The following is a 27027-nucleotide window of genomic DNA, read 5'->3' as shown; positions in this document are numbered from 1 at the left end:
TGAATCAGACAATTGTGATACTGTTCTTTCTCGCATTCACAGTAAACACACACACACACACACACACACACACACACACACACACACACACACACACACACACACACACACACACACACACACACACACACACACACACACACACACACACACACACACACACACACACACACACACACACACACACACACGTTAGCCCTAACAAAGGGAAGGGAAAAGGTCGCTATTTGAAAAAAGATTAAAAGCAGGGACAGAGATTAATGCGCACAGGCATTTTTACGCACTGCGGGCCCCTTTTTTCACCATTAAACACACTACACACACACTCTGTTCGGTAAACAACTAGGATGCGGGGCGAGCATAAGTCCTGCGCCAAGCTGTGTCCACTGCCTGCCCTTTACGCTCTGTATTTAAAAATTAGACGTCCAGGCTGAGGCTCAGGGGTGAACGCTAAGAACAGGTTAGTGGGGGAAAAGGAAACAGCTTTGTCACTACAGAGAGGGACGGTCCCTCAAGGGTGAATATCAATAAGGAATAAAGTGACTTCCTCTCCTCGTCTCCTTTCCTTGAGCTGCACTGACTTGTGAAAGGGGTGGATTGGTGAAGCAAAGACATCCGCCATGTTGCTTTCATCCATCCTGTGTTTTCAGGTTTTATGTACATTTCAAATGTAAAGACGGGGCGAGCAAGGCAATGCCCTACTAAAAGCTTATTACTGAAACGTATCGACACACATTGTCTGCAACTCTAAATCCTTGATAGGAATGTGATGGAAGTAGTATTCTATTAGCTACGGCAAAGCCAATCAGTCTCTGTGATTGATCTGTCACTGGGCCATTCCTGTTTGTTCCTGTCAGTGCTGGGATTAGTCCAAAAGGTTCTGTTTGTTAATTGTGTGTGTGAGTGAGTGAGTGAGTGAGTGAGTGAGTGAGTGAGTGAGAGAGAGAGAGAGAAAGATCATTTCATGTGTGTATGACAGAAAGAGATAGAAATGGAGTGAGAGAGAAAGAGGGAGTAGGTGTGTGCGTGAGTGCAAAACAAACAGAGCAAGCCTCATGTCGAGGATGTGAATCGGGTCAAATGAAGATGTGCCATTAACAAACATTGACCCTTGGTCCTTCCTTGTCATTAGACTAAGGGCTCCAATCAACGGAGCAAACAGCACTCGGCCTCCATTATATTGCATAATAAGGAGCTGTCAGAGTAGAAAAGATAAGCTAGACGCTATGAGACATATCTGCTATCAAACACCAAACAATCCAATCCCGAGCCCTTCTGATGAATTGAGCATCGCTTAACCTTTTCTCTCCGAGCCCATTTGTCAAGCAGTGGAATAGATCTTACCTCACCCCTAATAGCAAACAAGACCGTACAAACCAAATGAAGAGCATTCACCAAATCGTTATATCATTATCACTGGCCAGTAAATTGTTTAACCTGTTAGTTACATTTGAACTAATATGTAATGCATATAGTCACAACATTGTTACACCCAGTGTTAAGTGTTTTTTTTGGCTCTCACGACAAGCACATTTTTAAGGGGGGCATGAGGGGCGGGGTCAATTGTCTGGGTGGAAACTGAAAACCTGATTATGGTGGTAGCAATTCAGTGAACAATTAAATGAAGGTCACACACCAACTTTTCGCTTGTAATGCCCTTATCAGAGTGAGTGGCAATATGCCCATCATTGTTCAGTCATGGCACCCCAGGTATGCCAATTGAGTACCACTGCTATATCTTCTTGAGGGCATGTTGTCTTACTTTGGATGTGTGGTGGATGAGAGCAGTGTTTTGAGTACCCCCTGCAATTGCACTTATTTGATCTAAGCCAGTATAAGCACATCTGATTCAACTGCTCAACTAATCATCAAGCACTTGAATCAGGTGTAAGTCAGGTAGTTAAAATCAGATGTGCTCGTTAATAATGCGAAACACTTAAGATTAACCAGTGTCGTATTAACTAGGAACCAAACAGAAGTAAACGGACTGAAACTGGGAGGGACTACCTGAACTTTTCCAATAGGAAACACTTGTTTTCGTTTTCCATTACAAAACATTTTGCTAGTGTGCACTAATGAATACGACCCAGGTGTGCTAGCACTAGGAAACACTGTGTTGAGTCCTACAGCTCTTTGTCTTGTGAAGAACATGGAGCCTTACTTTGGATGTGTGAACTGGTCAACCAGGGTGACCTTCTCCACCAGGTCTCCTCCGATGCTCCTCACCAGGTCATAGAAGTCGTTCTCTGTGTAGCCCTCGGCCGGTAGCCAGAAGGAGATGTCGTTGATCAGAGGTGGGTACTTACTGAGGGGCTTGAGGAGGGGGGGAGGAGAGGGAAGCAGAGAGCAGAGGGGAGAGAAAACTTTTAGAAGAAAGACTAACAATGAGAGACAGCAATGCACGATTTGCCTGATATAGAGGTCCTGGATGGCAGGGAGCTCGGCCCCAGTGACATACTGGGCTGTCCGCATCACCCTCTGTGGCGCTTTGCTGTCGAGGGCGGTGCATTTGCCATACCAAGCGGTGATGCAGCCAGTCAAGATGCTCTCGATGGTGCAGTTGTAGAACTTTTTGAGAATCAAATATTTTGTGCCCTCTTCAAATCAAATCAAATTGTATTTGTCACATGCGTTGAATACAACAAGTGTAGACCTTACAGTGAAATGCTTACTTACAAGCCCTTAACCAACAAAGCAGTTTTAAGAAAAATCCCCCCCAAAAAGAATGACAAAATAAATGTAACAAATTATTAAAGAGCAGCAGTAAATTAACAATAGTGAGGCTATATACAGGGGGTACCGGTACAGAGTCAATGTGCGGGTGTGTGTGGAACATGTTAAATCCTTAGTGATGTGCACGCCAAGAAACTTGAAGCTCTCGACTCACTCCACTACAGACCCGTTGTTGTGGATGGGGGCATGCTCTCCCCTCTATCTCCTGAGGTCCACGATCAGCTCCTTGGTCTTACTGACATTGAGGGAGAGGTTGTTTCCTGGCACCACACTGCTAAGTCTCTGACCTCCTCCCTGTAGGCTGTCTCATCGCCATCTGTGACCAGGCCTACCACCGTCATGTCGTCAGCAAACTTGATGATGGTGTTGGAGTCGCGCATGGCCACGCAGTCGTGGGTTAACAGGGAGTACAGGAGGGGACTAAGCACAAACCCCTGAGTGGACCCCTTGTTGAGGGTCAGCGTGGCAGAGATGTTGTTGCCTACCCTCACCACCTGGGGCCGGCCCGTCAGGAAGTCCAGGATCCAGTGGCAGAGGGAGATGTTCAGTCCCAGTGTCCCCAGCTTGGTAATTAGCTTAGAGGGGACTGTGTTGAACGTTGAGCTGTAGTCTATGAACAGCATTCTCACATAGTTATTTCCCCTCTTGTCCAGGTGGGAGAGGGCAATGTGAAGTGCAGTTGAGATTGCAACATCTGTGGATCTGTTGGGGCGGTATCTGGGATGATAATGTAATGTAGATGTGTGTCATGACCAGCCTGTCAAAGCACTTCATAATTACAGATGTGAGTGGTAAAGGGCGACAGTCATTGCTGATTATTGGGGGGGAGAGATTTTTCAAATGGCTTATTGTGAGGAACTATAGTTTTAATATATTATTATTCAAAATGGATGTTAAAAAAAACACTTGTTCCTACATTTCCGTGCAGCAGTCCAGGTACTTCTATGCGTGCACAGGTGTGCGCTCCCTCAACTTTTAAGAACAAATTCTTATTTACAATGACGGCCTACCCCAGCCAAACCCGGACGACACTGGGCCAATTGTGCGCCGTCCTATGGGACTCCCAATCATGGCCGGATGTGATACAGCCTGGATTCGAACCAGGTACTGTAGTGACGCCTCGTGCACTGAGATGCAGTGCCTTAGACCGCTGCGCCACTCGGGAGCGTTATGAGGACAGAGAAACCATTGGTCACATGGAGCACTCCAAACAAAAGCCAATGAAAACATTTACAAATCTCACAATTGATGGTTATGAAATGAAACAAAACATTTTCTCAAAAGTGTAGCAGGTTGTGAACTCGGCAAACAATGTTTCAACTCCGAGAATGATAACGGTAAATTACTGTAATTAATACATGCATTAACAGAAATGTATGAAACCAAATGATGGGGATTAACAGTACATTTACTACTGATGACATATGTAATGGGGAAATGATTTAAAAAACACATTATCAAAGGGCAAACAATTCACACAATGAAACAATAAATGCGGAAGACAGCTGAGCCATTCTGGAGAGAGACTTGCCTATATCGTCACCACACACCCCTCCCCTTCTTCTTGTCTCAACATTTTAAATTATACTCAAGCTACATTATCTTCATATTTTAGATGCTTTTCACTGACAGCCACAACTCAATAATCAGCTAGGTCTATTGCCATGCGTGCTGCCCAAATTGTAGGATTCCCAAATAGGTATAGGCCTACACCGAGCTTGTGATTTGAAACAATCCACAGCAATATTTTTAAAGAAGCTAATGATCCAGTGTAGTCATGCTTTCTGGTGAAGTATTTTAGTACTTTCTGTATAGGACAGGAGTAATTATATGATTTTGGCAAATTTATTTCCATTTACTTCCCTATTGGACCCACCGCTATGCCATTTCTCTCCTGTTCTATTGGTTTTCATATCAAGTATATTTTGTTGTTCAGAAGCCAAAAGCACAATCCTAGGCAAATTAGCAATCCAACCTAGTTGTTGCATCTTTAGATTCCCCCACTTTCTAATTTTCGAACAGATTTTCTTCTTTGTCACATTTGGAACCGCTATCAGGTGTGCTATTTAGAATGGTGTTTTCCCAGGTGCTCTGTTTAGAATGGTGTTTTACCAGGTGTGCTATTTAGAATGGTGTTTTCCCAGGTGCTCTATTTAGAATGGTGTTTTACCAGGTGTGCTATTTAGAATGGTGTTTTCCCAGGTGCTCTATTTAGAATGGTGTTTTCCCAGGTGCTCTGTTTAGAATGGTGTTTTACCAGGTGTGCTATTTAGAATGGTGTTTTCCCAGGTGCTCTGTTTAGAATGGTGTTTTACCAGGTGTGCTATTTAGAATGGTGTTTTCCCAGGTGCTCTGTTTAGAATGGTGTTTTCCCAGGTGTGCTATTTATAATGGTTTTTTCACAGGTGCTCTGTTTAGAATGGCATTTTCCCAGGTGCTCTGTTTAAATGGTGTTTTCCCAGCTGCTTCATTACATGCGTTGCATGTTCTGTTAAGATGTATTACTGTCATCAAAATTTGATTTTGATCATTCTGAGCGCCATGGGTGCAGTCAATGCATGTGGGTCCAGTAAATTTCTCCAATGGCCGGTGGGGGGGGGGGTTGCACAATATCATGGGCTTGGGAATCCTCTGTCACTCTTCAGACCACTGACACAGGGGATATATGAGACTAATTATACACTCTCCATGAATCCCAAATGGAACTAGCCCCTCCTCCCTAGGCACTTCTATAGAGGGCACTTCTGTAAATCTGAAGAGATTGGATACTGTAGGTGTAAGCAAAATGGAACATTTCCACAAAGCCTATCTAAAGGCAAGGTGACGCAAGTACCATATTGCTTATACCTATCCTATCCCTTCAGATCTACACGAGTGCCAACGCATTGATTTGGGATTTAGCATAAACCACTTTTTTCCCAAAACACATACAGTAAATGTATCGCAAGTATGTATTTGGTACTACTGAAAATTACAAAATCTTCTTTTAGCAGAGGTTTTCATCCAAAGCAACTTCCATCTAACGCATATATTCATTGTATGTGGGCACAAACCCCAAACTCTGCTGCATCAAACACCACAGTCCAACCAACAGAGCCATTAGAAATATACAGTCGTGGCCAAAAATATTGGCACCCTGTTGTACTTTGGTCAAGTAACTCATCATTTTCCCTAAAAATAAGTTGAAATTGACCAAAGTATTTGGTCTCCACAATTCTTTATTTCACTGTTAATATTACAGAACCTTTGTTTTTGATTCAGAACTTAATATATCCATTTAAATCAGAAAAACAGAAATGTAATTGAAAAAACTATTGACACCCCAGACTTAATATTTGGTAGCACAGTCTTTGGTCAAAACAACTGCAATCAAGTGCTTCCTATTGCCATCGATGAGCTTCCTGCACCTCTGTACTGGCAGTTTGGCCCACTCCTCTTGTGCAAGTTGCTCCAGTTCTCTCAGATTTGAAGGGTGCCTTCGCCCAACTGCTCTTTTCAGATCTCTCCACAAGTGTTCAATGGAATGTAGATCTGGACTCATTGCGGGCCACTTCAGAACAGTCCAGCGTTTTGTCTTGAACCATTCCTGGGTGCTTATTGAAGTGTGTTTGGGGTCAATGTCCTGCTGGAAGACCCATGACCTTCGACAGAGACCCAGCTTTCTGACACTGGGTCCGACATTGCGCTCCAAAATGCCTTGGTATTCTCCTGATTTTATGACGCCATGCACACGTTCAAGGCACCCAGTGCCCGAGGCAGCAAAGCAACCCCAAAACATCACTGAACCTCCTCCATGTTTTCAGTGTAGGGAAGGTGTTGTTTTCTTTGAAGGATTCCATTTGTTTTCTGTTGACATAGAAAAGGTATGCTTTACCAAAAAGCTCTAAATTTAAACTAGGATTTTGTCATGTTCAGGTGTGTTTCGGCAAATTGCAGTCAGCCTTTCTTACGTGTCTTTCTCAGCAGTTGGGTGCTGCTGGGTCTCCTACCATATAATCCCCTTTCATTGAGTTGGCAACAGATGGTGCAAGTTGAAACTGTTGTACCTTGTGTCTGAAGGTCAGCTTGAATCTGTGTAGCAGTTGATCAAGGTGCTTTCTCCACCATTCATACGATCCCTTGCTGCAACCTTCCATCAAGTTCTCTTGCAGCCATGTCCAGGGAGGTTGGCTACAGTGCAATAGGTCTTAAACTTCTTGATAACATTACGTATGGTGGAAACAGGAACGTCAACGTCTCTGGAGATGGACTTGTAGCCTTGAGATTGTCCATGCTTGGCTACAATCTTGTGTCTGACCTCAGATCATTCTCTGGTTTTCTTTCTTTTCTCCATACTCATTGCGGTATACACAGTGACACAAAACAGGAGAATGAGTCCTTTTCTCTATTAAATTAGTGATTTATATATTGCAGGTACCAAGATCAATTCCAAAGCATTTGGGCAGTTCCTCCCATTCTTCTCTGCAGATCCTCTCAAGCTCTGTCAGGTTGGATGGGGAGCATTGCTTTGTACAGCTATTTTCAGGTCTCTCCAGAGATGTATTTGGTATTTTATTAGGATCCTCATTAGCTGTTGCAAAAGCAGCAGCTACTCTTCCTGGGGTCCACACAAAACATGAAACATAAAACAGAATGATATAATACAGAACATCATTAGACAAGAATAGAACTACATACATTTTTAAAAGGTACACATAACCTACATATCAACGCATACACACAAACTATCTAGGTCAAGTAGGGGAGAGGCGTTATGCCGCGAGGTGTTGCTTTATCTGTTTTTTGAAACCAGGTTTGCTGTTTATTTGAGCAATATGAGATGGAAAGGAGTTCCATACAATAAAGGCTCTATATAATACTGTACGTTTTCTTGAATTTGTTCTGAATTTGGGGACTATGAAAAGACCCCTGGTGGCATGTCTGGTGGGATAAGTGTGTGTGTCTGAGCTGTGTGTAAGTTGACTATGCAAACAATTTGGGATTTTCAACACATTAACCTGTTGGGGGTAGGGGGCAGTATTGACACGGCCGGATAAAAAACATACCCGATTTAATCTGGTTACTACTCCTGCCCAGTAACTAGAATATGCATATAATTATTGCTTTGGATAGAAAACACCCTAAAGTTTCTAAAACTGTTTGAATGGTGTCTGTGAGTATAACAGAACTCATATGGCAGGCAAAAACCTGAGAAGATTCTGAACAGGAAGTGGCCTGTCTGACAAGTTGTTGTTCATCTTGGCTCTTTTTATTGAAGACTGAGGATCTTTGCTGTAACGTGACACGTCCTACGGCTCCCATAGGCTCTCAGAGCCCGGGAAAAAGCTGAATGATATCGAGGCAGCCCCAGGCTGAAACACATTTACGCTTTTGGCAAGTGGCCGATCAGAGGACAATGGGCTTAGGCGCGTGCACGAGTCGACCCAATGCTTTATTTTCTTTCCTCTTTTTACCTAAACGCAGATTCCCGGTCGGAATATTATCGCTGTTTTACGAGAAAAATGGCATAAAAATTGATTTTAAACAGCGGTTGACATGCTTCGAAGTACGGTAATGGAATATTTAGATTTTTTTTGTCATGAAATGCGCCGTGCTCGTCACCCTTCTTTACCCTTTCGGATAGTGTCTTGAACGCACGAACAAAACGCCGCTGTCTGGATATAACTATGGATTATTTTGAACCAAACCAACATTTGTTATTGAAGTAGAAGTCCTGGGAGTGCATTCTGACGAAGAACACCAAAAGTAATAACATTTTTCTTATAGTAAATCTGACTTTGGTGAGTGCTAAACTTGCTGGGTGTCTAAATAGCTAGCCCTGTGATGCCGGGCTATCTACTGAGAATATTGCAAAATGTGCTTTCACCAAAAAGCTATATTAAAATCGGACATATCGAGTGCATAGAGGAATTCTGTATCTATAATTCTTAAAATAATTGTTATGCTTTTTGTGAACGTTTAACGTGAGTAATTTAGTACATTTTTTGTAAATTCACCGGAAGTTTGCTAGTTCTGAACGTCACATGCTAATGTAAAAAGCTGGTTTTTGATATAAATATGAACTTGATTGAACAAAACATGCATGTATTGTATAACATAATGTCCTAGGTGTGTCATCTGATGAAGATCATCAAAGGTTAGTGCTGCATTTAGCTGTCTTCTGGGTTTTTGTGACATTATATGCTAGCTTGAAAAATGGGTGTCTGGCTGGCTGGGTACTCTGCTGACATAATCTAATGTTTTGCTTTCGTTGTAAAGCCTTTTTGAAATCGGACAGTGTGGTTAGATTAACGAGAGTCTTTTCTTTAAAATGCTGTAAAATAGTCATATGTTTGAGAAATTGAAGTGATAGCATTTCTAAGGTATTTGAATAACGCGCCACAGGATTCCACTGGCTGTTACGTAGGTGGGACGATTTCGTTTAATGTTAATGTTCTTATAAAAAGAAGTGATGCAGTCAGTCTCTCCTCAACTCTTAGCCAAGAGAGACTGGCATGCATAGTATTTATATCAGCCCTCTGACTACAATTAAGAGCAAAACGTGCAGCTCTGTTCTGGGCCAGCTGCAGCTTAACTAGGTCTTTCCTTGCCGCACTGGACCACACGACTGGACAATAATCAAGATTAGACAAAACTAGAGCCTGCAGAACTTGCTTTTTGGAATGTGGTGTCAAAGAAGCAGAGCATCTCTTTATCACATCTAGACCTCTCCCCATCTTCACAACCATTGAATCTATATGTTTTGACCATGACAGTTTACAATCTAAGGTAATGCCAAGTAAGTTAGTCTCCTAAACTTGTTCAACAGCCACACCATTCATTACCAGATTCAGCTGAGGTCTAGCACTTAAGGAATGATTTGTACCAAATACAATGCTCTTAGTAATGTTCGATCGGGTTCAAGTCCGGGCTCTGGCTGGGCCACTCAAGGATATTCAGAGACTTGTCCCGAAGCCACTCCTGCACTGTCTTGGCTGTGTGCTTAGTGTCATTTTACATTTACATTTTACATTTTAGTCATTTAGCAGACGCTCTTATCCAGAGCGACTTACAGTAGTGAATGCATACATTTCATACACTTCAAACATTTCATTTCATTTCATGCATTTTCTTTTTTTTGGTACTGTCCCCCGTGGGAATCGAACACACAACCCTGGCGTTGCACACACCATGCTGGCGTTGCAAACACCATGCTCTACCAACTGAGCCACAGTTCACAACTTCCTGTTGGAAGGTGAACCTTCTCCCCAGGTCCTGAGCAGGTTTTCATCAAGGATCTCTCTGTACTTTGCACCATTCATCTTCACCTCGATCCTGACTAGTCTCCCAGTCCCTGCCGCTGAAAAACACAGCCACAGCATGATGCTGCCACTACCATGCTTCACTGTAGGGATGGTGCCAGGTTTCCTCCAGACGTGATGCTTGGCGCTCAGGCCAAAGAGTTGAATCTTGTTTCTCATGCATGGTCTGAGAGTTTTAGGTTAGGAGATTGGGAACTTAAATGGACGAGCTAAAGCCAACTTCATAAAATTCCTAGGTGACTAGTAGTATTACAGAGAAAAAATAAAACTATATTTTTTATTTTAACAGGACAAATCTGAGGGGGCATGACGCCTCTGCTTATGAGCATGGCTCTTTATGGTACCTTAAAAAAGGTTCTATATAGCACCAAAAAGGGATCCGGTATGGATACAAGCCAAATAACCCTTATTTGGCACTATAAAGATTTCATTTTTGTGTGTGTAGGTGTTGGACAAACCTACCGAGGTCAATGAAATAAAGTAAAAATAAAAACATACGAGAAATAAAACACGCGTACATTCACGTGTTTTTATTTCTTGTGTGTTTTATTTATCTGACCTAGTACTGAATCCATGCTTTAAGATCCTATTCTGGATTTTATCACCAGTGATATTGAACACTGCATTATACAAAACAGTTTGTAAGTCAGCATTTCACTGTGCTTTTTACATCTATTGTATCCTGTGCACGCAACAAGTCAACTTTGATTTGATGTGAAAGTCTCATCGTGTACCAGTCCAATTAATGATGTGCAATTATGTGCACAGTAAGCACATTCTAATAGGCCCCAATTCTGGCCCACCAAAAAATCTATCAATACCGGCTAGCTAAAAAGCCATTAAGCCATCTCAGTTTCTGGCCAAATCCTCCAACAACAACGGCTACCATTAAGTCATTACAGCTGGGCAGCATTAATGACTAGGAGGATCAGAACTATTGATTCAGTCCTTCTCCTTTCACTGTCTCACTCAGGCTGTTTGAAGGAGTACTTGTTAATGTGAGAAAAAAATACAAAAAAACCCAGCCATTTAGTTTGATATAAAGCAGAGGGATGGAGTTGGAGAAGTGAAACCACTTTTACATTTGTAGATTTAACGATATTTTGAGGGTAAACATTGTATGTTTACAACAACATAATTTTGAAGAAATAGCGTAAAACAATATTTTTGGGGTTATATGATGGGAATAATACAGTTGTAGTCGGAACTCTGTTTTTACCAATTCCTGACATTTAATTCTAGTAAAAATTCTCTGTCTTAGGTCAGTTAGGATCACCACTTTATTTTAAGAATGTGAAATGTCAGAATAATAGTAGAGAGAATGATTTATTTCAGCTTTTATGTCTTTCATCACATTCCCAGTGGGTCAGAAGTTTACATACACTCAATTAGTATTTGGTAGCATTTCCTTTAAATTGATTAACTTGGGTCAAACGTTTCGGTTAGCGTTCCACAAACTTCCCACAATAAGTTGGGTGAATATTGGCCCATTCCTCCTGACTGAACTGGTGTAACAGTCTGGTTTGTAGGCCTCCTTGCTCGCACACACTTTTTCAGTTCTGCCCACAAATGTTCTATAGGATTGAGGTCAGGGCTTTGTGATGGCCACTCCAATACCTTGACTTTGTTGTCCTTAAGCCATTTTGCCACAACTTTGGAAGTATGCCTGGGGTCATTGTCCATTTGGAAGACCCATTTGCGACCAAGCTTTAACTTCATGATGACATCTATTTTGTGAAGGGCACCAGTCCCTCCTGCAGCAAAGCACCCCCACAACATGATTCTGCCACTCCCGTGAATCACAGTTGGGATGGTGTTCTTCAGCTCGCAAGCCTTCCCATTTTTCCACTAAACATAACGGCCAAAAAGCTCTATTTTTGTTTCATCAGACCAGAGGACATTTCTCCAGAAAGTACGATCTTTGTCCCCATGTGCAGCTGCAAACCGTAGTCTGGCTTTTTTACGGCGGTTTTGGAGCAACGGCTTCTTCCTTGCTGAGCGGACTTTCAGGTTATGTTGATATAGGACTCGTTTTACTGTGGATATAGATACATCTGTACCCGTTTCCTCCAGCATCTTCATAAGGTCCTTTGCTGTTGTTCTGGGATTGATTTGCACTTTTTCCACTAAAGTACGTTCATCTCTAGGAGACAGAACGCGTCTCCTTCCTCAGCAGTATGACAGTTGCGTGGTCCTATGGTGTTTATACTTGCGTACTATTGTTTGGACAGATGAACGTGGTACCTTCAGGCGTTTGGAAATTGCTCCCAAGGATGAACCAGACTTGTGGAGGTCTACAATTTTTTTCTCTGAGGTCTTGGCTGATTTCTTTTGATTTTCCCATTTTGTCAAGCAAAGAGGCACTGAGTTTGAAGGTAGGCCTTGAAATACATCTACAGGTACATCTCCAATTGACTCAAATTATGTCAATTAGCCTATCAGAACCTTCTAAAGCCATGACATCATTTTCTGGAATTTTCTATGCTGTTTAAAAGGCACAATCAACTTAGTTCATGTAAACTTCTGACCCCCTGGAATTGTGATACAGTGAATTATAAGTGAAATAATCTGTCTGTAAACAATTGTTGGAAAAATGACTTGTGTCATGCACAAAGTAGATGTCCTAACCGACTTGCCAAAACTATAGTTTGTTAACAATAAATATGTGGAGTGGTTGAAAAACGAGTTTTAATGACTCCAACCTAAGTGTATGCAAACTTCCGACTTCAACTGTAGTTAAGCCAAGCACATGATACCTTGAGTTGAGATTCGGGATATGGTTTAACCTGTCTGGGGTAGGGGGCAGTATTTTCACGGCCGGATGAAAAACGTACCCAATTTAAACAGGTTACTACTCTGGCCCAGAAACTAGAATATGCATATTATTAGTAGATTTGGATAGAAAACCCTCTGAAGTTTCTAAAACTGTTTGAATGGTGTCTGTGAGTATAACAGAACTCATATGGCAGGCAAAAACCTGAGAAAATTCCAAGCAGGAAGTGGAATTGTAGTTCTTCTTTTGATTCTCTATCGAAGCTACAGTGTCTCTGGGGTGACGTTGCACTTCCTAAGGCTTCCATTGGCTGTCTGAAGCCTTCAGAAAGTGGTTTGAGCATTTTCCTGTCACTGGGCAGATAATAGGAGCTCAGTTACTGAGTGGTCTGCCTGGCAACAAAGGGGTTGGATATGCTCGGTCCCGTGAGCGCGCCCCTCCTTCTTTTTCTTCTTGAATGAATATGCTATTGTCCGGTTGGAATATTATCGCAATTTTACATTAAAAATACCATAAAGATTGATTTTAAACAGCATTTGACATGCTTCTAAGTACGGTATTGGAACATTTTGACTTTTCGTCTCTCGTTCCGCGCTCGCGCGTTACCCTTTGGATAGTGACCTGAACGCATGAACAAAACGGAGGTATTTGTACATAAATATGGATTATTTCGAACAAAAACAACATTTCTTGTGGAAGTAGCAGTCCTGGGAGTGCATTCTGACGAAGATCAGCAAAGGTAAGAGAATATTTCTAATACTAATTCTGAGTTTAGGTTGCCCCGAACTTGGCGGGGGTCTGAATAGCTCACCGTGATGGCTGAGCTATGTACTCAGAATATTGAAAAATGTGCTTTCTCCGTAAATCTATTTTAAAATCTGACACAGCGGTTGCATCCAGGGGTAGTCTATCTACAATTCTTAAAATAATTGTTATATATTTCGTCAACGTTTATGATGAGTATTTTTGTAAATTGATGTGTACATTCACCGGCCGTTTTGGTGGGAATACATTTTCTGAACATCACTCGCCAATGTAAAATGTTGTTTTTGGATATAAATATGAACTTTATCGAACAAAACATACATGTATTGTGTAACATAATGTCCTAGGAGTGTCATCTGATGAAGATCGTCAAAGGTTAGTGCTTCATTTAGCTGTGTTTTGGGTTTTATTGACACATGTCCTTGCTTGGAAAATGGCTGTGTGATTATTTTTGTCTATGTACTCTCCTAACATAATCTAATGTTTTGCTTTCGCTGTAAAGCCTTTTTGAAATCGGACAATGGGGTTAGATTAACGAGAAGTTTATCTTTAAAATGTTGTAAAATAGTTGTATGTTTGAGAAAGTTGAATTATGACATTTTGTTGTTTTTGAATTTTCCGCCCTGATATTTCACTGGCTGTGTAACACAGGTGGGACAGAAGTTAAGAAGCTATTATGTGCAGTTCCCACACCCTGTGGCAAAAACAACTGTTTTGAAAAGACTTAAAGGGACTAGTAAGGTTGGTTGTTATTGTTTTTGGTCCAGGAGCTAAAATGGAAAACAAATCCTGCACACTATGCTTGCAAAGTATCACTTATTTATGCTAACGTTTGCTAATGTTTCTGCCATTCACCTTCTTCATTAAAACCATGGCTGCTGATATGGTCCGGGAGCATCATAATGGCTTTTGGTTGAAACCAGAGCCATGTATTACGAGAGTTCGGCCAGGTTTTAGAACGTCCACCACATTAGTAGCCCATTTATTCTAGAAATTTTAGTGATGTAATGTTGGAGTCAACAAATTGCATATATGCTTTCCTCGGACATCTTCATAGGTTTTGAAAAATATCAGAAATAAACAGCACAACACAGAAGCATCAATTATCACCGAGCAACCACTATGGGGGAGAAAGTGGCGCTCTCGGAACATTCAGACAGAACCCACATTGGCCTAACTCTCTATATACGACCCTTTATCTATCTTTGCCATTGATCGCTTGGGCAGCACCATTTAGTGTAGTCAATTGAAAGTAGTACATTTATTTTTCTTCTACTTCTATGAGTTTATTGGCAGTTCATAAACAAACTGAAAAGATGCATGGAATGTGTAGTCAGAACAAGCCAAGGTTGGTGAACTACTGCCATCTGCAGTGCTGGAATGTTTGCTCAGGAGTATAATTCATTGTCTGTTCCCTCTGAAGTCTCCCCCAGTTGCCTACCTTAAAATGGGCTTTGAGGAAAGTGCAAACTCTCCCTCTATGATTGAAACCTCAACAGCCAAACTCTGCATTAAAAGTGAATAATAGTGGTTGAAAAATACAATAAATATAACCTAGAGCTTTACTTGGAAGGTGACTGGGTCGTTGATGCTGGGCAGGCAGAACTGCTTCAGGAAGCGGTCGTCCTGGCTCCAGAAGAGGCGGATGTCAGGGATCCCGTACAGCACCATGGCCAGGCGCTCCAGGCCTAGTCCAAATGCCCAGCCAATCTTGTTACTCGCTCCCGCTGGAAAAAGGACACAATAGGAGATTAGAGCAGTTGTTCCCAGAACTTTTTGTGAGGGGGGGGGTGGTTGGGGTTGGATATTAAACCACTAATTGGCCGACATCGGTTCATTTACTTGAATTCCAATGCACCGTTTCTCTAGAGAGAAATTAAATAATTAATGAGAAAAATATGAGAAATCAAGTCAAGAACTATGTGGGACGCTGAGCTGAAGGGTAGTGTTACGGAGTCTAGTTGATAGGTAATCGACTAGCCGGACTGTTCCCCGGACTCCGCGTGTAGGGATTTGTACAATGCATGAACAAGGCTATTGAACTAGACATTGTTGTCTGTCTTTATTACTTTATCCAATATATGATACTGAAACATGGTATCAGAAGTGGCTCGAAAACCACCCGTTTGTTATTTTTGTAGCTAAGTACAGTATAGACGCAGTTACATTCCATATGCGAACACACGCCGTTTCCTACTCCTAGTCACAACACTGATCAACTAGTTGTTAGCTAGCATCACTACCTACCTTGATGACTGAAGGCAAAGAAATCTCATATACCATCGCTATGGCAGCGAACATTCCGCCACCAAATCCCATGGTTCTCACAGGGGACTGGAATACTAATTGGGACAATTTCAGGGATGAATTCGAGGACTATGTGCTGGCAACCGGTCTACATGAGAAACCCAACGAGGTACAAGCGGCAACTCTGAGGAGTTTCATGGGCAGCGAATGCAGGCATATCTACCGGCACAATCTCACCCTCACAGCGCGACAACAATGTGATGCAAAGGCTATATTGGATGCATTGGAGAATTACTTCAAACCCGCCGAAACGTCATTTACGAGCGGTTCGTTTTCGGAAGCTGCAAACAGGAAGAGAGTGAGTCAGTACACAACTTTGTATCCCGTTTGAGAGAAAAATCCGCCTCTTGTGAATACGGGGGATTGAAAGATGAATTGATTCGTGACAAAATAGTACTGGGAATTGCAAATGAGGATACGAGCCGGCGTCTACTGAGAGAGAGAGGCTTAACATTAGTAACTGCCATCGAAATGTGCCGCACTGCCGAAGTCACTGACATGAGAATGAGAGCAATGGAAATCGATACCCCACGCTCCAATGTTGATACTGTTCACGCTGTTGCTAGGCAGACATTCAGGCAAAACCAATCGAGGCAGAGTCATTCACCACGAACGGTGAACACAGAGAGCCCAGTAGCATGTAAATACTGTGGGAATACACACACACACGGCAAAGAGCACTGCCCTGCCTACGGAAAACCATGCAGAGCTTGTGGAACTAATAATCACTTTGCAAAAGTTTGTCTCAAAAGCAAAAGAAGGGTGAGTGAGGGCAAGATTCACTGTGTTGATGATGTCACTCAATGTTCAGAGCTGAACAGTGAAAGTGACATTTACATGCATGAATCCATTGGGGCTGTACACTCAAGAGGGAAGAAATGGTTTGTGACACTACGATTACACAACAATGTCAACTGGGTTCCGGTGCTACATGCAACGTAATGAGCTACAAAGACAAAATCAATCTGGCACCTGACATACATCTATTGCCCAGCGACACTAGACTAAAGCTGTACTCAGGAGAGCTAATGAGCTCTATGGTCACTTTTGAGACCGAATGTGTTATTCGGGGATGCAAACACAAGCTGGAGTTTGAGATTGTGAAAACCAGTCAACATCCTCTCCTCTCAGGCTCTACATGCGAACGCCTGGGACTGATGCAGTTCACTGTACCAAATGACCTGCACATTGTGGATCATGTCCAGCATGGACCCCTGTCCAAAGAACAACTACTCAGCAGATATGACGATGTATTCAACATGCCCGTTGAATCAGTGCCTGGGGAGGTACACTTTCAAGTGGATGAGAGCATCACTCCAGTCCAGTGTGCTCCTCGCAATGTGCCCATTGCAATGAAAGTGGCTGTGAAGGCCCAGCTGGACAAGTATGAGGCCGATGGCCACATAACATCTGTGACCGAACCAACTGACTGGATCAGCAATATAGTCATAGTGAAAAAAACAGAGAAGCTGAGGGTCTGCATCGACCCAAAGCATCTGAACCAAGCACTGAAACGATCCCACTACATCATGCCGACACTAGAGGATGTCCTCTACAAGCTTCCCAAGGCCAGGATTTTCACCTTGGTGGATGCCCGAGATGCATTCCTTCAATGCAAGCTGGACGAAGAAAGCAGCGTCATGACTACCTTCTGGACCCCCTGGGGTCGGAAACGCTGGCTCAAGCTCCCGTTTGGTGTCTCAGTGGCACCTGAGCTATACCAATGCAAGCAGCACGAGTTACTAGCTGGGCTCAAGGGCATTGAACCCGATGCTAAGGGTAAGAGGCGCAGAATTGAGACATGAGCCAATTGAAGGTGAGGCTTCTACCCCACCAAGCTCTCCAGCTCGTGGCCCTAATCCTACCCCTGTCAGAGCCCATACTTACTCACTCCTGTTTATAAAAAAAAAAGGAAGATGACAACTGAAGTAAAAAGAAAATGTCATGCTTTTTCAATTGTTATGACTTGATTGTTAAGAATTTAATGTTATGTTGTTATGTTTGCACTTTCTATTGAAAGGATGATGTTACGGAGTCTAGTTGATAGGTAATCGACTAGCTGGACTGTTCCCCGGACTCCGCGTGTAGGGATTTGTACAATGCATGAACAAGGCTATTGAACTAGACATTGGTGTCTGTCTTTATTACTTTATCCAATATATCATACTGAAACAGGTAGTTTTCATTAAGCCAATATTCAACCTAGTTCAGTCCAGAAATGTGGTAATTAACCACAATGACTATAATCCATTGCACCATTTTTTCCCAGCTCATAGACAGGAAGAGGCGGGCTCCCGAGGGGCGCAGCGGTCTAAGGCACTGCATCGCAGTGCTAGAGGCATCACTACAGACCCGGGTTCGATCCCAGACTGTGTCACAACCGGCCATGATCGGGAGTCCCAGCATTGTCCGGGTTAGGGGAGGGTTTGGCCGGTGGGGCTTTACTTGGCTCATCGCGCTCTAGCGACTCCTTGTGGTGGGCCGGGTGCCTGCAGACTGACCTCAGTTGTCAGTTGAACGGTGTTACCTCCGACACATTGGTGCGGCTGGCTTCCGGGTTAAGCAGGCAGTTAAGAAGCACGTTTTGGCGGGTCATGTTTCGGAGGACACATGTCTTGACCTTCGCCTCCCGAGCCTGTTGGGGAGTTACAGCGAAGAGACAAGATCGAAATTGGGGAAATAAAATATAGAAAGAGGCGAAGCAAGAGATTTCACTCTCGACAAAAACTGTAGAAAATAAGAACAATGCGCTTCTATGGACCTAAGCTTGAAGCCTTCCTTTCCGCCTTTGGGCCATTGACTACCATTGTTAGGGCAGAGACATGAGCATCTCGTTATTATATACAGATCTCTTGATGGATACACTTTTACGCCTGCTACGCTAGGTGAGATACACACAGACCACATAGTCTGCATGAGAGAGGAATGTACACAACACAATGATGAGAGGGAGAGAGACAGTTCGTGAAAGTATACCTTAACCTGTTATGGCTAGGGGGCAGTATTTTCACGGCCAGATAAAAAACATACCCGATTTAATCTGATTATTACTCCTGCCCAGAAACTAGAATATGCATATAATTATTAGCTTTGGATAGAAAACACTCCAACGTTTCTAAAACTGTTTGAATGGTGTCTGTGAGTATAACAGAACTCATTTGGCAGGCCAAAACCTGAGAAGATTCCATGTAGGAAGTGCCTTGTCTGACAATTTCTTGGCCTTCTTGATTATCTCTATCCATTACAGGGGATCTCTGCTGTTACGTGACACTTCCTACGGCTCCCATGGGCTCTCAGAAGGCGGCAAAAAGCTGAATCGTGGCTTTGCAGGCTCTGGCTGAAAAAAAGTAGCGCGTTTGGATAGTGGCTGCTCACAGTACTGTGAGACTCAGGCGCGTGCACGAGGGGACTCCATGTTTTATCTTTGAACGAAAACCAACGCTCCCAGTCGGAATATTATCGCTTTTTTACGAGAAAAATGGCATAAAAATTGATTTTAAACAGCGGTTGACATGCTTCGAAGTACGGTAATGGAATATTTAGAATTTTTTTGTCACGAAATGCGTCATGCACGTGACCCTTATTTACACTTCGGATAGTGTCTTGAACGCACGAACAAAACGCTGCTATTTGGATATAACTATGGATTATTTTGAACCAAACCAACATTTGTTATTGAAGTAGCAGTCCTGGGAGTGCATTCTGACGAAGAACACCAAAGGTAATCAAACTTTTCTAATAGTAAATCTGACTTTGGTGAAGGCTAAACTTGCTGGGTGTGTAAATAGCTAGCCCGTGATGCCGGGCTATGTACTCAGAATATTGCAAAATGTGCTTTCACCGAAAAGCTATTTTAAAATCGGACACCTTGATTGCACAAAGGAGTTCTGTATCTATAATTCTTAAAATAATTGTTATGTTTTTTGTGAACGTTTATCGTGAGTAATTTAGTAAATTCACCGGAAGTGTTCGGTGGGAATGCTAGTTCTGAACGTCACATGCTAATGTAAAAAGCTGTTTTTTGATATAAATATGAACTTGACTGAACAAAACATGCATGTATTGTATAACATAATGTCCTAGGGTTGTCATCTGATGAAGATCATCAAAGGTTAGTGCTGCATTTAGCTGTGGTTTTGTTTTTTGTGACATTATATGCTAGCTTGAAAAATGGGTGTCTGATTATTTCTGGCTGGGTACTCTGCTGACATAATCTAATGTTTTGCTTTCGCTGTAAAGCCTTTTTGAAATCGGACAGTGTGGTTAGATGAAGGAGAGCCTTGTCTTTAAAATGCTGTAAAATAGTCATATGTTTGAAAAATTGAAGTTTTTGTATTTTTGAGGAATTTGTAATTCGCGCCACGCCTATCATTGGATATTGGAGCAGGTGTTCCGCTAGCGGAACGTCTAGATGTAAGAGGTTAACTACTTTGAACAACTAGTAAAATCATTTTGTCAGACAGCTCTGCAGCATACTTAGGAAAGCTAGCTAAAAATTATTACTAAAGACTGTACAGCAACGTTTCCCAAACTTGATCCTTGGGACGCCAATGTGTGCACGTTTTGGTTTTTGCCCTAACACTACACAGCTGATTCAAATTATCACAGCTTGATGATTAGTGGATTATTTGAACAGCTGTGTAGTGCTAGGGCAAAAAGCAAAACGTGCACACCTTGCGGTCCCGAGGACAGAGTTTGGGAAACTCTGTATGGGGAACACATAATGTTAGATGGCCTGGCTGGTTGACTGATACTGCCTGAGCAGAGATGAGATGATTACTTCAAGGAATAAAAAATTATAAAAGTAATCAAATAAAAACGAAGTAATATACACAACTGAAATATTTCATTATTTCATAGTAATTTCCTGCTTTTCTATTGATGTCTACCAAATGTGGACCTGATAGAGACATTTTAAATGTTTTGGCAATTGAATGTTTTGGGAATTTCCATTTAAAAGCTCTAAAATCATTGTAACGTAATTATTTCATAATCCATTTCATGTTTAAAAATTATTTGCGAAACCGAACCGACCTAGAATAGCACTAATCGCTCAGCACTCCCTGTGATCCAACAATTACTAAACACAGACATAATGAGGAACAAAGTATCAATATCTGAAGTGTTTTGAGCTAATAGTCTAGAGAAAATGAGTTCAACTCCAGCCTACACATTTTTATTGCAGACCAAACTATTCAAGGGCTTAAAACCTGTTAGGGCTAGGGGGCAGTATTTGCACGGCTGGATAAAAAAATGTACCCGATTTAATCTGGTTACTAATCCTACCCAGTAACTAGAATATGCATATACTTATTATATATGGATAGAAAACACCCTAAAGTTTCTAAAACTGTTTGAATGGTGTCTGTGAGTATAACAGAACTCATTTGGCAGGCAAAACCCTGAGACATTTTCTGACAGGAAGTGGATACCTGATGTGTTGTATTACCTTTAAACCTATGCCATTGAAAAACACAGGGGCTCAGGAATATTTTGGCACTTCCTATTGCTTCCACTAGATGTCACCAGCCTTTACAAAGTGTTTTGAGTCTTCTGGAGGGAGATCTGACTGAACAAGAGCCATGGAACGATGATGGCCCATTAGACACCTGGCGCGCGAGTTCATGTTGGGTACCCTCGTTCCAATACGTTATAAAAGAGAATGCATTCGTCCACCTTGAATATTATTAATGTTCTGGTTAAAAAAGGCCCTAATGATTTATGCTATACAACGTTTGACATGTTTGAACGAACGTAAATATATTTTTTCCCCTCGTTCATGAAGTGAAGTCCGGCGGGCTTAGATCATGTGCTAACAAGACGGAGATTTTTGGACATAAATGATGAGCTTTTTTGAACAAAACTACATTCGTTATGGACCTGTGATACCTGGAAGTGACATCTGATGAAGAGAATCAAAGGTAATGGATTATTTACATAGTATTTTCGATTTTAGATCTCCCCAACATGGCGGCTAGTCTGTATCGCAACGCGTATTTTTCTGGGCGCAGTGCTCAGATTATTGCAAAGTGTGATTTCCCAGTAAGGTTATTTTTAAATCTGGCAAGTTGATTGCGTTCAAGAGATGTAAATCTATAATTCTTTAAATGACAATATAATATTTTACCAATGTTTTCTAATTTTAATTATTTAATTTGTGGTGCTGACTTGAATGCCGGTTATTGGAGGGAAACGATTTCCTGAACATCAACGCCACAGTAAAACGCTGTTTTTGGATATAAATATGAACTTGATAGAACTAAAAATGCATGCATTGTCTAACATAATGTCCTAGGAGTGTCATCTGTTGGAGATTGTAAAAGGTTAGTGCATAATTTTAGCTGATTTTATGGTTTTGGTGACGCCTGTCTTTGAATTGGCACAACATTACACACAACTCTTGTAAATGTACTGTCCTAACATACTCTAAATTTATGCTTTCGCCGTAAAACCTTTTTGAAATCGTAAAACGTGGTTAGATTAAGGAGATGTTTATCTTTCAAAGGGTGTAAAATAGTTGTATGTTTGAAAAATTTGAATTTTGACATTTATTTGGATTCAAATTTGCCGCTCTTGAAATGCACCTGCTGTTGATGGAGTGCACCACGGGTGGGACGCTTGCGTCCCACCTAGCCCATAGAGGTTAATGAATAGTTGTTGATGACACCCCAGGACATGACTTGAGAAGCCCTGGAGGAACTGGATTAGCAACCAGGTGTTTGCAGGTACAATTCTGGACAGGAAACTGTATCATCTAGTGCGTCACCTTAAACTTCTTATGGATGGTAGCAGTATTGAGTAGCTTGGATGACTGATGTGCCCAGAGTAAACTGCCTGCTACTCACTCCCAGAAACTAAGATATGCATATTATTAGTAGATTTGGATAGAAAACACTCTGAAGTTTCTAAAACTGTTTGAATGATGTCTGTGAGTATAACAGAACTCATATGGCAGGCAAAAACCTGAGAACAAATCCAACCAGGAAGTGACTTGTAGTTTTTCTATCTAATCCCTATTCAAACTACAGTGTCTGTGGGGTCATTTTGCACTTCCTAAGGCTTCCACTAGATGTCAACAGTCTTTAGAACCTTGTTTTATGCTTCTACTGTTACTGGGCAGAGAATAGGAGCTGACTCAAGCCTGGGACCAATGAGTTGTTTACTGCAAGAGTACGCAGGCGCACCGCTCCTTCTTTTTCCTCTGTAATGAATACGCTATTGTCCGGTTGGAAGATTTATGTTAAAAAGACCCTAAGGATTGATTGTAAACATCGTTTGACATGTTTCCACGAACGGTATTGGAACTATTTGACTTTTCGTCTCTGGTTTTGCACTCGCCTTTGGATTAGTGATCTGAATGCGCGAACAAAACAGAGGTATTTGGACATAAATATGGAGTTTTTTTAACAAAAAGAACATTTCTTGTGGAAGTGGGAGTCCTGGGAGTGCATTCCGACGAAGATCAGCAAAGGTAAGTGAAAATTTATAATACTAATTCTGAGTTTAGTTGACTCCAGAACTTGGCGGGTAACTGTATAGCTTGCTTTGATGGCTGAGCTCTGTACTCAGAATATTGAAAAATGTGCTTTCGCCGTAAAGTTATTTTAAAATCTGACACAGCGGTTGCATTAAGGAGAAGTGTATCTATAATTCTTTCAATAACTGTTGTAAATTTTACCAACATTTATGATGAGTATTTTTGTAAATTGATATGCTCATTCACCGGAGGTTTTGGAGGGAATACATTTTCTGAACATCACGCGCCAATGTAAAATGGGGTTTATGGATATAAATATGAACTTTATCGAACAAAACATACATGCATTTTGTAACATTGAGTCCTGGGAGTGTCGTCTGATGAAGATCAAAGGTTAGTGATTAATTTTAGCTGTATTTCTGGTTTTTGTGATGCCTCTCCTTGCTTGGAAAATGGCTGTGTGGTTTTTCTTGTTTAGGCGCTGTCCTTACATAATCTAATGTTATGCTTTCATGGTAAAGCCTTTTTGAAATCGGACACTGTGGTTGGATTAAGGAGAATCTTATCTTTAAAATGGTGTATAATACTTGTATGTTTGAGAAATTTTAATTATGAGATTTTTGTTGTTTTGAATTTGCCGCCATGCACTTTCACTGGCTGTCGTCATATCGATCCCGCTAACGGGATCAAGCCATAACAGGTTTAATGGAATGTCAATAAATCAATAACAAGTTATTTTGATGTCGACTGTTCTCGGACAACCCCGGGATGAAAAGTCAATGCATTGAACTGCTTTAAGATGCGTCCTGCATTATTTTTATCAACACATCCACTGTTTTTTTTTTTACAGCTTTTCTGCTACATGTACATACATTTCACATACATGGTACTTTTATATAAAGCAGTCACATAACAATAATACAATACCAAAAACAAGCTCTTTAATCCAACCCCTCAGCCACTCTCAGCCCATCCCACCTATCACCATAGACCACCCTCGTTTGGCTTCCATGTGCCATATATTTTTCAAAACGTGCTGTGATGTTTTACATATTTTTCTTACCTTTTTAAATCGTATAGTATCCACAGATTGTGAGCTAAAGGTGAAAACCTTTCCTATGAGTAGTATTATATTATTTATTGACTGACTATGGCTTTCCAAATCACCCAGACGCATCCTGTATTGATGCACTCTACAAGGCTAACTGAACATGCTTCCATACTTTTTTGGCTGAGGCTCTGTAAATCTTTCAAACCAAACAGACTAAGCATTTCATGTGTGAGGATGGGAAACCACCTTAAACATGGATTAATTAACATCACAAGCCAACTTAAGCATCGAACCAACTATTTTCCAAATTAATAAAAATCAGCAAAGACTAGATAACGTATTGTATTTATTCATCTTATATTGTCCACGATATTTACATTACAGAAACATCCTTTAAATAAATGGTGCCCTGGGTGAGGATAATCCATTACAGCGTTCAGATACGCATAAAAAACAAAATGTGGTTGCAACACGACCACAGACCCTTCACCTCGGTCACGTTCGGTAGAGCTAACATTCTTTGAATTCTCAAACAGAGAATCTGAACCCGTCCAATAGGAATGCTCGTATTGTATCGTCCTTCATCGAATTATCTTGGCAACCAGTTAGGCTAAATGACCGCAATAGGTTTTTTGACCTGCAATCACATATCCACAATCGTGTCAATGGTAGAGGGTGGCAGCTGTCTTGTGAGTGACAGGGGAAGACTTTAATTCAGCAGTGAAATCTGTCGCAGGACAGGGCAGGATAGGGGTGTTAACTTTACTCTGGTTGTAATAATTATTTGCTTGGTGACCCTCGTGACCCATAGATAGATGAAGGGAGTGCAAACAGCAAAGCTCCTCGTTTCTACTCCGATCTCGTACTTTTCCCTCGACTGCGGAGGGACTCTGCTTTATATGGTAATGAGCGAGGGGAGCATGGAGGGTCAACGCTGACTGAGAAACACAGGACTAAATCGTAACTTCATAAGGAGGAATCAAATCAGCCTCTCTCCCTTCCTCCCTTATATACAAAGTGAATACATTCACATGTAATGAGAATCACAGTCATGGTTAAAAAAATATTTATTTTTTTGTCTCTTTGTGATTGATTTCTACCTCAATCTCTTAGCTACACAGTACATATTTAGTCATGTATTGCTGCAGTGCAATGTAGAGGTGTTTAAAAATAATCATTGTGCTCACTGATCCGGGAGTGAGAGGAGGTGACACACAAAAAGATAAAAGAGGGGCATACAAAAATCCTGACAGCCGCTTGTGTGTGTGGCCGAGTTGAGCTGGCAGTCTTTGGCAGGGAGCGCTAACACTGCCACGGTTGCCAAGGATGTCCACGAAAGGATGGCACGATGACACAAAGCACTCAGCTATGACCTCAGCTGAAATACAGGGGGAACAGGGCTGGAGGGGAGCGGGGTGTGTCTTACGAGGCCCAGCCGTCACTCCCCCTCACACAGTCCTGTGACACCATCCCCTTTTTCTTAGCCAGTCACAGCGGGTGAGAGGGATTGTGTTTGTGGTGACGAGAGTGTGGTGTCTGACAGTATATCCACCTTGTGGTGACATCAGTAGCTGCTGTGGCATCACCTCCTCCTCTCCTTTCATCCATTAATTTCTCCATCCTTTAAAAAATTACAAAAATCTGTGCCACATCGTCTCTCCCCCCAAAAACATCACGCCTCTCCAATCTCTCTTCCGCTGTTCTCTCCAATTCTCGTCCCTCTTTTCTCTATCACTCGCTCACATTGCTTTACCTCCTCTCATTTACTTCCCTGCTGTTCTGCCTCTTTACATAAATGTTTTTCTTTCTCTAGTTACATTTCCTCCATCACTTCTTTTGTATCTCTTCATTCATTTTCAAACGTTTCGTCTCTCACTGAAGCCCAATTTACCCACAACCTCTTCTTCCTCTAGCCTAAATCCCACTGGCGGTCACGCAACCCATGTCAGTGGGAACAATGGGTAAAACTTTACTTAAAGCTTCTTGTTAAGTAATGCTATTAACATTACAACGTTAATATAATGTTGCTACATAGTGTTTGGAAACTAGATTATAATTGCATAATGGAGGTGAGTGGTTTCTGTAATTACCCAAGTTGAATATTAGGGACTGTCCCTTAATAGCGACAACTACCACCTCCAATTCAATGTAATTCCAAACCTACAGTATCTGGGTTACTTTGACAAGACAGTACAGAGACCAAGTGAAAATGTATTCACTTAATAAATAAATTGGCTTAGATAATATCATTGATCAACAAACCTGATTTACAGGGACAAACAGATCATATTAACAGTGTTGTTGGAGCAAGACAAGGTGGTGTAACTCCTATTTAATACTATCCACCCAAATTACAAATGTCCACATTTTTTTTCTCCATACTTTGTAACTCTATGGACAGACTGCAATCCACCTTTCGGTAGGTTAAAATAGCCACTGTCACTAGCCGCTAACTTCAGCATTTACGAACCAAATTGTTAATTTAGGTGAACTATCCCTTTATACACTCAGTGAAATAAGCGTGTCGGGTTATTAATTAAGCCATTACATCTCAATTAGCTTAACATGGCTGATCAGGGATGACTGTTGGGTCCCCCAGGCTGCAGCTGCCAGGGGATGC

At 41.7% G+C, this 27027-nt stretch overlaps 1 protein-coding gene across 2 annotated transcripts in view; it reads right to left on the bottom strand.

The window, feature by feature from the left end:
• The window catches only part of fars2 (phenylalanyl-tRNA synthetase 2, mitochondrial), a 150588-nt gene that overhangs the window by 45756 nt on the left and 77805 nt on the right, over nucleotides 1-27027 (bottom strand). For both annotated transcript variants that reach the window (XM_045702156.1, XM_045702157.1), the window contains exons 6-7: nucleotides 15139-15299; nucleotides 2162-2313 (exon numbers count right to left, since the gene is read on the bottom strand). In XM_045702156.1, coding sequence (XP_045558112.1) covers nucleotides 2162-2313; nucleotides 15139-15299 — 313 coding nt within the window. The remainder of the gene's footprint in view (nucleotides 1-2161; nucleotides 2314-15138; nucleotides 15300-27027) is intronic.

This window comes from Salmo salar, chromosome ssa19, assembly GCF_905237065.1.
Source record: "Salmo salar chromosome ssa19, Ssal_v3.1, whole genome shotgun sequence".
In the NCBI taxonomy this organism is placed as follows: domain Eukaryota; kingdom Metazoa; phylum Chordata; class Actinopteri; order Salmoniformes; family Salmonidae; genus Salmo; species Salmo salar.
Note: the sequence above shows the minus strand (reverse complement) of the source record. Positions and strands in the feature narration are given on the sequence as shown.